Here is a 10,573-nt window from a genome sequence, read left to right as displayed (position 1 = left end):
ATTTCTGGGCTGGTTCTTCCATTTGCTGCCATCCCTGTCAGTTCACAAACTAAGCCAATTGAAGGATCTACCCATCTGTTAATCTGCCTGTCTGCCCCTTCTCCCACACATATTTGCTATATTCAGAGGCACAGAGGGCTTTAAAAATGTTCCAGAATGACAAAATGTGCCCTGACTCTCCCAGGTAGATTGGGGGCTCAGCCTTCTTTTGGTTCTCCCGTCAGTGCCTAGAACAGGGCTCACCCCAAAGTTCTGAGTCATGGCAACTGTGGGGATACATTAGAGATAGGAGTATAAGATTAGGTGGTAGGTCAGGTGCCAGCAGACAGTGAAAGTGACAAATCAGAAAGGAGATAGAGAGGAAAGAACTGAAAAAATGAGAAAAGAAGATGCGGAACAAAGAAAGGAAAGGATTGAGGGGAAAAGAATATGGGGCCTCAAGCTATGTATGAGTCAGCACTTCAAGGTTGGACTAAAACAGGCAACTGGATCCGGGGTTCTATAAAAAACACAGAACTGGGAAGCTGATAAATCTTCCCTATCCTGGCCAGGGCTCAGTCTGTTAAGAGTGGCGTATGATAAAGCGAAGAGGGAACTGAAAGGAGAAAGCTAAGGGGATCAGAAACAGTTTTTCATAGCAACTGCTGAGGATCAGACAAGAGGGATCTGGAGAGTTAACATTACATTAGAGGAAACTGTCCAAGACTGGTCTCACAATTTATAGGCTACTTTGGTCAGCAGAGTCTTCTAGAACAGTTTGTACAGCAAAAGAAGCTGGGCAAGGGATTTCCCTGGTGGTCCAGTGGCTAAGACGTTATGCTCCCAATGCAGGGGGCCTGGGTTCAGTCTCTGGTCAGGGAACTAGATCCCACATACCACTATTAACAAGAGTTCACATGAAAAAGAAAAAAGAGTTCCCATGCAGCAACTAAAAGATCCTGCATGCCACAACTAAGACCTCTTGCAGCCAGATAAATCAATTACTTAAATATTTTTTTTTAAAAGAAGCTGGGCTTGACAGGACACCTGTATTCCCATCTCTTTTCTACTACCAACAAACTGGGTGTGTGTGCTTGTGCCAAGTCGCTTCAGTTGTGTCTGACTCTGTGCGACGCTATGCACTGTAGCCTGCCAGAGGAACTGGATAACCTTGGGCAAGTCACCCTTTCTGTTACTCCGATTCCCAACCTAGGTACTTTCCAAAGATTTGTCCTGCTCTAATACTTCATGATTTGGTGACTATCAATTTCAGTTCCCAAGGGTTTGGCACTGAAGAGGGTTTTTTAGGAAGCAGTGGCTGGGCTGCATTACTGAGGATGCTGTGAATTCCAGAGAATGACCCAGGTATTGGCCTCCTTCTGCTACTGACACATCTGTGGTGATCACCATCTCTCTCTCAGTGCTCCCACAGCACCATTGTCCTCCCACTTCCCCCCACTTTGTCCTTCCATTTCTTCACTGTGCCCCTTCTAGATCATCCCCACAGCTAGCATTATAACAGAATAAACCCTAATGACCTATTACCCGAAATTTTTGTATCCATCTCTAAAATCATCTGATTCACAACCTATCTCCACTTCCAGACTTTAAGCATTTTTAAGTCAAGAATCACTTTTAAAACATTCATTCTTGGCTTCCCATCACCCAGCAATGCCTGTCACATGGTTGATTCTGAGTGCAATATGGCTGTTTGGGGGAGTGATCTGGAAAATGATAGCAAAGAAGGCCTTCTGATTTTGTCTCAGGCGTTCAGCTTCCTTCCCCAGTCCTTAGGAAGTTTATCTTGACCTCCTTTCCTCCTTTTGGGGAATTTTACTTGCAAAATCCTTGAGTAAATGGTTCCTCCAAACCTAGTGTCCTAATTTCCAGCTATCTTCTCAATCAGGTCAGGAAGCAACTTCCATTTGGAAACCGACCTAGAGAAGCAACTGTTATAATCTCAGCAGTCCCATCCCAATTTACACAATGTATTTTCTGCCTCCATCTAGTACACTATACTAGTTCCTCCAGCTAGAAAAATTTGCTCCCCATGCCCAGCACAGGCTTCCATATCCAACTCTTTGGCCTTTTTTCTATAAGGTCCTCTCCCTTTCTAAGCATCTTCATTTCTACTTCTAGCTCAGCTGCTCCTCTCTTTCAAGTCCAGATTTGGAGTCCTGTCCTCTGCTCAACCTACCCCTCCTACCAGTTTAGGTTCAGAGTCATGAGTGAAAAAATGTTGCCTGACATATCAGTAAACAAAGGATGTTGCAGCCATCAAGTCATCACATTACAGCCCCATCCTCTCCATGGTGAGCCCCGAGAGCTCAGGAGAGAGATAGGATGCTGGCCCTCAGGCCATCAGCCACTGCAGCCACCACGCATTGTTGTACCCTGAAGAGACTCGGAATGAGAAAGTGCAGGATACTGGCTCCACATAGTTGAGGTACATATCCAAGGAATGATTTCAGTGAGCCCAGACTTGTGCATCATCCCCCAAATAGAAAAGTACCAAATTCCTTAACTTGCTAAGTTGCTTCAGTCGTGTCCGACTCTGTGCGACCCTATAGATGGCAGCCCACCAGGCTCCGTCATCCCTGGGATTCTCCACGCAAGAACACTGGAGTGGGTCCTTAACTTGAGATACTTGGTTTTCTTTAATTAACTATAATCTTTTGATGATTACCTGTTGGCTCTTCCCTTACCTCTTCTGAGCAGTTTCTCAGAGCTGAGAGGCTGCGTCCCAGGCTTAAGTCCTCAGTTTTGTCTGCTAAATAAAACATAATTCTCAACTTTTAGATTGTGCTTTTTTTTTGGCCCGGTTGACAGAGCCAACCTCTCCAGTAGAGGGCTTCCATCTTTAAAAACTCCACCCTGAAGCAGAAAGTCCATTTTATGTGGTCATCCAGTTGTTGTTTAGTCACTAAGTCCTGTCTCTGTCTCTCCATGAACCGTATCCCACCAGGCTCCTCTGTCCATGGGATTTCCCAGGCAAGAATACTGGAGTACGCTGCTCCTGCACACTTATCCATAAACACCCCATTCAACACTCTCACTGAGTGGAAATAACAAAAATTTCTATCCTCCTGTTCCGGTTATTTTCCCCTGCTGATCGTTACAGCTGGTTAGCTCTCAGGGAACATTGTCTTGGCCCAGATTTGAAAACTCTTTGCGGCTGGTGTTCCTCTACCTCAGGGGTAGAGGGTTTGAAGCTGGCCGGGAGGAAGCACCGCCGGAAGGCAGACCTGCGTCTCCGGCCTCCTGGGAACAGACCCAACAAGCCTGAGCCCCACAAGTGTCCGCGGGCCCCTCGCCCACGCCCTGGGCCTCCAGGGAGAGCGCAGGGGAGCGGCCAGCTGGGCCTCGCGTGGGCTAGGCCACAGCCCTGGGCCTGTGTTGCGCATGTTTCCGGCTGCATCCGCGGGGCCCAGGGCCTCAGGCGGTCCTGGGTGATTCCCAGGCGGCAACGGGGCGGGGTGACCTGCGCGAGGCCCGCCTGGCCGGATGCGAGGCATGACGGGAACGCACTTCCTCCTCTGGGGGCCTCGAGAAAACCACAGGGCGCCGGGCCAGGGCAGGCCGCCCCCGGGGGAGTTGGCAGGATGGCCGAGGGCCGGGCGGGCGGCGCTGCCGGCCTCTTCGCCAAGCAGGTGCAGAAGAAGTTCAGCAGAGCCCAAGAGAAGGTAGGAGGCTGGGAGCCGAGGCTGAGGCCCGGCGCGGCCGCAGGGTGTGCGGGGTGCTCGGGGCGGGAGACCTGGCTGGACACAAAGGCTGACCTCGGGAAAGGCGAGCAGGGGTTCCCATGAAAACAGCAGATATGAGAGAAGGGAGAGAGCCTCGCCCGTCTTGGACAGGGATGGGGGAAGCTGAGAGACAGTTCCCACCGTCTGTCTCTCTTGGAACCTAAACAACGCCCAAGCTGACCGAGAAAAGGGAAAAGAAAGGAACTAAACGTTGGTGACTGCTCTGTAGCAAATTTTGTCCTCGCCACCCAGCGAGAGTGGTATTTTTCACAGATGATGAAACTGGAGGTTCAAAGAGGGTCATTTCCCACATAAGACAGCACTCACCAGCTGGGCTGGCAACGAGTACCACCCGTTAGGTGGGACCTGGAGTCCACGAGGACTAGAGTAATTCTGACGGATTCTCTCCATGCCTGACCCGGCCTGGTCGCAGGCTATTGCTTTAGCTGACATAAGCAGAAACTCATATCTGCTTCCTGTGCCTCCGTTTGGCGTTGGAGAGTACTTGGTTCGGGGTGCGCAAGGAGCACCGTTTTTTGCACTGTGTCCTGAATTAGCTTTGAGTGGCCCTGCTCCGTTGGGCTTCCCTGATGGCTCAGACGGTAAAGAATCCCCCTGCTGTGCGGGAGACCTGGGTTGGGAAGATCCCCTGGAGGGAGGGCATGGCAACCCACTCCAATATTCTTGCCTGGAAAATCCCCATGGACAGAGGAGCCTGGCGGGCTGCAGTCCATGGGGTCGCAAAGAGTCCGACAGGATTGAGACTGAGTGACTAAGCACAGCAGGGCTCCCTCGAGGTAGACTGTCTGTCTATCTGTACCTTGCCCACTTACCTAGATGGTGTGACCATTTCTCCACACATTTCACTGGCATTTTTGTTTCTATATGTCCAGAATATTTTCTTTGCTTCTGATCTGAATCCCTGCTCTCCACCCATCAACACCCTGATAGGTAAGATGGTAAGGAGAAATGAATAGGCTAGAAGGAGAATGGGAAGGAGAGAGATAACCAGAACCTGAGTGAGAATCTTGGTTTTCTAAGACTTCATGGTCTTAGAAGCATTTGAATGAACACCATATGCTTAAGAATTTAAATAAAAGCAGAGCACTAGCTTGGGTGCTGGGAAGATTAAAGGCAACCAGCTCTCCAAAGTGGGATTATTAATGGAGAATTGATGGAATATAGATTTAGTCTTTATCTTTAAGAGGCTCACAATGGAAGGGTAGGGGGAATATGTGTGTATGTTTCCCCTGTCTTTGTCTGAGGAAGCTGGGTCATGTTAAAGAGCAGAGGAAAAGGGAAAGATTTTTGTGTGGCTAGATTTTGTTACTTCACCTTAACCTAACTTCACCTTGATCATGGTTTCAATCTCTCCAAAGGTTACGAAGCCTATGGAAAGGTCTAGTTAGAAGTCATTGTGGAGGAAAAGGAGGTACTAGAGAAGAGAAGGCTGGTTACTCTTATGGGATGGAAAAACAAAAAGAAATCGCCAAAGGCCAAATATTTGTGGACAATAGTTATGTTTTACCTCCTTCTCTCACCTTCTGTCATCATCCAACCTATCAATATTATGTATGCATGCGTGCTAAGCCACTTTAGTCATGTCTTTACTACCCTATGGACGTAGCCTGCCAGACTCCTCTGGGATTCTCCAGGCAAGAATACTGGAGTGGGTTCCATGCCCTCCTCCAGCCGGTCTTCCTGATCCAGGGATCGAACTTGCATCTCTTAGGTCTCCTGCATTGGCAGGTGTGTTCTTTACCAGTAGTGCCACCTAGGAAGCCCCATCACTATGCCCTTGGTTAAAATTTCTCTCTCTTTTTTAAAAGCATGAACTTGAAGCCTCAGGTAAATAACAGCTCTGCTCTAGGCTTCAGATTCTGCATCTGTAAAATGCAGTTGATGTTCAGTGATTTGGAGACTCAATTTGGTAAGGACACTGAAGTGAGAAGGGGAGAGGGCTCCTTGAACCTCAGAGTCAAATATTTCCCAACTGCCCAGATACACCCTGTTCTTAATCTGAGCCCCTAGAAGGCAGAGAGAGAAACAAACTTGAATCTGCCCTGAGAAAGTCCCAGGCTGTTGCAGAAAACAAGGAGATACTCTGAACCCAGATTTAGACACAAAGGCAAGCAGACATTGAACTTCAAGCAGTACAGCTGGTACCCTAGAGGCAGTGGGTGTTGTCTGGATAGGATGGAAATGACCTGGGTTAGGAGAAAGAGTTCAGCTCAGCCTGTCAGAGTTTTTGAGTCTTGGGAAGTTACTGAAGGCAAAATAAAGACGGAGAAATTTACAGTCAAAAGAAAGGATTCCCTGGGACACTGCAATTTTACTATATGTGGTTGACTGTAATATGTAACAACTAATGTGTCAAATATCAAGTGCCTGCTCTAGACAAAGCACAGGAATATAAGAAGGCCATGATCTCTCCCTTTACGGAGCCCACATTCTCGTGATATGATCTCACTTCATCTTTTCAACGCTTTAAGCTTTGTGTTAGTATCCCAAATTTAGAAATGAGGAAATAAGGCTCAAAAGAGATTGGCAAGTGGCAGAATTATCACTGAAACTCAGGTGTCCTGCCTTAGGATCCCGATCTCAGGCTGCTCTCTATAAGGTTCCTGAAAAACCACTCTAACATCTGTGTCTCCCCACTTCCTGCTGTGCTGGCCCACTTCCTGCTGATGTTCTTGCAGGAGTAAAGCTGCGAGTGAAGGTCTGGTGACTGTTAAACTGGTGGCGATGAAGCATCGTCTTGTTTTATTTTCCAGTTCCTTCTCAGATTCAAGATGAGTCTGGCTTTACTGTGTTTTTACAGTATGCCACATCTTCACATTTCACACGGATGCTTTCACCATCTGTTGGTGATTTCTCTGTGGCAGGCCTCTCACATCTCCCCTGAGAAAGGGCATTCACTGTTTACCACTCCTCTGTTGGTCTTTTTCTCTGTTGACTTTCAGGCAACTTGTGAGGGTTCAGTCAGCAATATTTACAGAAAAATCCCTTTGTCCACGATATGGGCTGGACAACTCATCTCTGGAACTTAGAGATGAGTTGAGTAAGAAGCATTCTTGCCTGCTAGAAGCTTACAATCTAGGTGTTTTTGTTTTTGTTTTAATTAAAATAAGTGACCTGAGAGATAAATCCATGGGAATTCAGAAGACTTGAGAACAGAACAGGGTTTTGTAGTGAAGGCTGAATTGAGATAGGAATTATGTCTGATTAATAGTTCCTCAGGCAAGTGGTGAGAGAGCATTCCAGCTGAGGAATGCCAACATGAGCAAAGCATAGAATCTGGAAATCCTTTTAGGCAAACTAGGGAGAAATGCTGCTGAGCTGGAGCTCAGGGATTGGTGGGAGAAAAAGCTAGAAAATATATGAGGGGATAAAGGAGAGCCTACTTTAGAATATATCTTGACAATAAGGATTCCATAATATCTAATGTCCAAGGCCTCTTCAGATTACTCCAATTGACAGAATTAACTAAAATATAATAAATGATTATAGGGAGGGGTCATAGTGAGGAACTACAGCTACCAAACATGTCTGCAGTGGCTTTTTTTTTTTTTTTAAGCTTTATACCTGTAACTCAACTTACATAAAAGGTAAAATAGGTGAATGAACATTGCAATATTCTTCACCTATTTCACCAAGTGTTAACATTTTGCCACATTTACTTTTTTTCTTGTCCCTGGTCTTTTCTCCTTAAATATCTGTATTCCAACTTCTTAGCTGCTAGGCCAGGCAAATTGGGGCAGAATTCTCAGTGCAGGACTTTAGGGATTAGCATTATATGGTCTTTCATTAGTAAGTGACCCAAAGGTAAAATTATTAATTCTTTCAACAGACATTTTTGGAGCACCATACATCACCCTTCCTCAAGGAACTCACGTTGAGGAGGAACATCTACAGCATAGTTTAAGTGCCCTGAGACACGGCCCTATTGCTTAAGACAACAGATACTTTGGCCCCAAGACACTGGGTTATGTTTTCATGGTGATCATGCTCGTCTTTTCAGTTTCAGAATTGAAGGTGGGCGTATTCCTTCAACAAACACACTCCCACACCCTCCAAGCTCTTTTGCCCTGAGCCTTTTGAGGTTTGGGGATGTTGGTCTGCTCCTAGGCCTGTCACATAGACTCTAGACTGAATCGACTCCTCTCTCCTTTCAGCCTCCACCCCCCTCCCCGCCAAGAACCAAGCCCCAGGCAGAGGAAGGGAGGGCTGGCAGGAAGGAAGTGAGACCTGTGATTACCACTAAGCAAGGTGGTTTTGCAACTTTCTGGTAGAGGACAGTGTTTGGCTGAGGGGAGAGGGTGGAGCTTGGGAAGATGAGTGACTCTGCACACCCAGGGCCCTGTGTTAAGTGAGGCAGAACAAAGACACAAACACAGATGGCTGCCCTGAAAAGGAAGTAAAGACAGGTATTTATAGGGAATAGAGTGGAACTCAGTACGATGATAGTGGATTTGTATTAACTGCTCACCATAGGGCACCACTGTGAAAGCAGTTTATGTGTATAATATCATTTAATTCTCCCAACAACTTCAGGAGGTATTATTATCTTAATGGAGGAAAGGGAGTTCTACAAACTGAGGCTCTAGAATTTAAGTGATTTGCCCAAAGGCTTATAGCCAGTAAGTAGAAAAGCCAAGATACGGGCATATTTCAGTTCGGCTCCAGAGACCTTGGTCTTAACTGCCATAGAGAAAGCTCCAGAACCCCAGGATTAAGAATGGAGACACCTGAGTCAGAGCCTGCATAGAGCTGGCCTCACACCCAAGACCTGGGCACTCCTTCATATGATTCAGAGTTCTTCACAATGAGACTCCAATCTCTAGTTTCCTTACACATCACTCCTTGTAACACACTCTAAACCAGTCATGCTGAACCATTTCATGAAAACTACTGTGAATCTGCACACTTCTGTTACTTTGCTGATGTTGTCTTCGCCTGAAATCCTCTTTCTACCCTCACCCTTTTTACTTTATTCCAGTCTAGCAAAATCTTAAATTCAAGGCCCTACCTTTTGGTCCCCTCCTGTATCAGTCTCACTCTCCTTCCTGTTGTAAGTATGAAGTATCTATTTGCTACATACTGAGAAATATAAACAAGTAAGGCAAGTGTCCAATCCTCAAGGAGCTCACAGTTTAAAAAGAGACAAAGATAAATGCAAATAACAAAACAGTAAGAGAGGAATTCCCTAGTGATCCAGGGAAAACTGACAACCAAAGATGAACGGTTTGAACAGAGTGCCAATAACTTCCATAAACAACAGGTAGTCTGGAGGGTGGGAAAGGGAAGCTTGTAGAAAGAAAGAAGGCATGAGGGCTGAATGGTAGAACAACAGCAGGTTCTGCAAATCAGCAGGCAAGTTAAGTCTCCATGCTTCCACTGAAAGGAGCTTGGGTTCGATCCCTGGTTGGGAAACTAAGATCCCACAAGCCACACAGCGTGACAAAAAAAGAACAACAGTAATAGAAATGTATACAGGTGCAGAAGTTCTAAGTGCTTAGGAGGGACTGATTTACCTTGATTAATGAGATGCAATAGATATGATTAAGTGTCACAAAGAACATAGAGTATGAATTTGGTCATTTTAGATAGTTGCCTGATGATAAGGTAAGAAAGAACATTCCAGAAAGAGGGAATAGCATCTACAACAAGAACAGTACGGCTTATTAGAAAACTAAAAACATGAGTGAGAGAGAGACCTGTAGGAGAAAGGAATAGTGAGAGCTGAGGCTTAATGAAGGGTCAGATCCTAGAGACCCATATGCTAGAGTACAACTATAACTTGTAAATATATAATGGACATTTCACTAAAACATTTGTTGAGCAGATGAATGGAGAATCATTAGAAGGTTTTAAGCAGCAACAAGATAGGCCTATTGTCACAGGCCAAAAAAAACAATGAGGCCCTGGACTAAAGCCATGGCAGTGAGACTAGAAAACACGGGATGGTTTCCAGAGGTGGACATGGTGAGGGATTCCATGAAGGAAGTGAGAGAGAAGCAGTTGAGGGAAGCTCTTGATTCTGACTTGGGCCTGGGGAATAGTGGTGCCTCTTTCCAAACTGGGGGTTACAGGTAGAAGAGTCAGGGCTTTCTTACTTGTTATAAATGAGTGTCCTCTAGGAGAAGAGAAACTGTATCTTTCTCATTTCTGTGTCCTTTGCATCATTACTGAGACCACTATGATGCCTGGTTCTCTGGGTCCTAGAGGAGAGGAGGTAGCTATCGATAGCATTCACCTCTAGCTAGGTTTCAAATGCATAATATCAGAGCTTCTCGGTTTTCCTACAAGGGTCTTCAGAGAAAAGAGTCTCCTACCCACCTCTCTGACTTTATCTATCTAAAGGAATCTGCTGCTATGGCTGGAAGAGGGTGTCCCATATGAAAAAATGTCTTCAAAGCTCATGTTTTTAGCCATGCACATTTGCATTCTTCTAATTAATCCTTATTTTAATATAATAGTCTCCCCCCATCCCCACAGAAAACCACTCTAAATAACAATTTCACACCTTATTTATTCTGGGCTTTATATATACTCTAGCACATTGCTGAATACCTCAAATTGAGAAGAACCATAAAACATAATTGACTTTTCAGCAACATGCTGTATTTCTAATTCTGTTGGGCTAATATATGTACTCCCTTTAGTTGAATCTGAGACTCAGAAGCCAGGGTCAAATGAGGCCAACAGATAAGAGAGACTTGACTATAACAGTGTGGACCTCTCTGATTTATATTCCCAGGTACTGCAGAAGTTGGGGAAAACTGTGGAGACCAAAGATGAACGGTTTGAACAAAGTGCCAGTAATTTCCACCAACAACAGGTAATCTGGA

General features: G+C 45.7%; 1 protein-coding gene and 1 long non-coding RNA gene across 4 annotated transcripts in view; one reads left to right on the top strand and one right to left on the bottom strand.

The window, feature by feature from the left end:
* LOC138987932 (uncharacterized) overlaps positions 1-10,573 on the bottom strand; it is a 33,911-nt gene that overhangs the window by 3,423 nt on the left and 19,915 nt on the right. The window lies entirely within an intron of this gene.
* BIN2 (bridging integrator 2) overlaps positions 3,506-10,573 on the top strand; it is a 37,222-nt gene continuing 30,154 nt past the window's right edge. For 2 of the 3 annotated variants that reach the window (XM_070370818.1, XM_005908700.3), the window contains exons 1-2: positions 3,506-3,662; positions 10,483-10,563. In XM_070370818.1, coding sequence (XP_070226919.1) covers positions 3,582-3,662; positions 10,483-10,563 — 162 coding nt within the window. In that variant the 5' untranslated portion in view covers positions 3,506-3,581. Of the gene's footprint in view, positions 3,663-10,482; positions 10,564-10,573 lie in introns of those variants that run through there. The other variant, XM_070370819.1, reaches the window with a different exon arrangement.

This window comes from Bos mutus, chromosome 5 (assembly GCF_027580195.1).
Source record: "Bos mutus isolate GX-2022 chromosome 5, NWIPB_WYAK_1.1, whole genome shotgun sequence".
NCBI lineage: Eukaryota > Metazoa > Chordata > Mammalia > Artiodactyla > Bovidae > Bos > Bos mutus.
The sequence above is the reverse complement of the archived record's forward strand: the minus strand, read 5'-3'. Positions and strand labels throughout refer to the sequence as shown.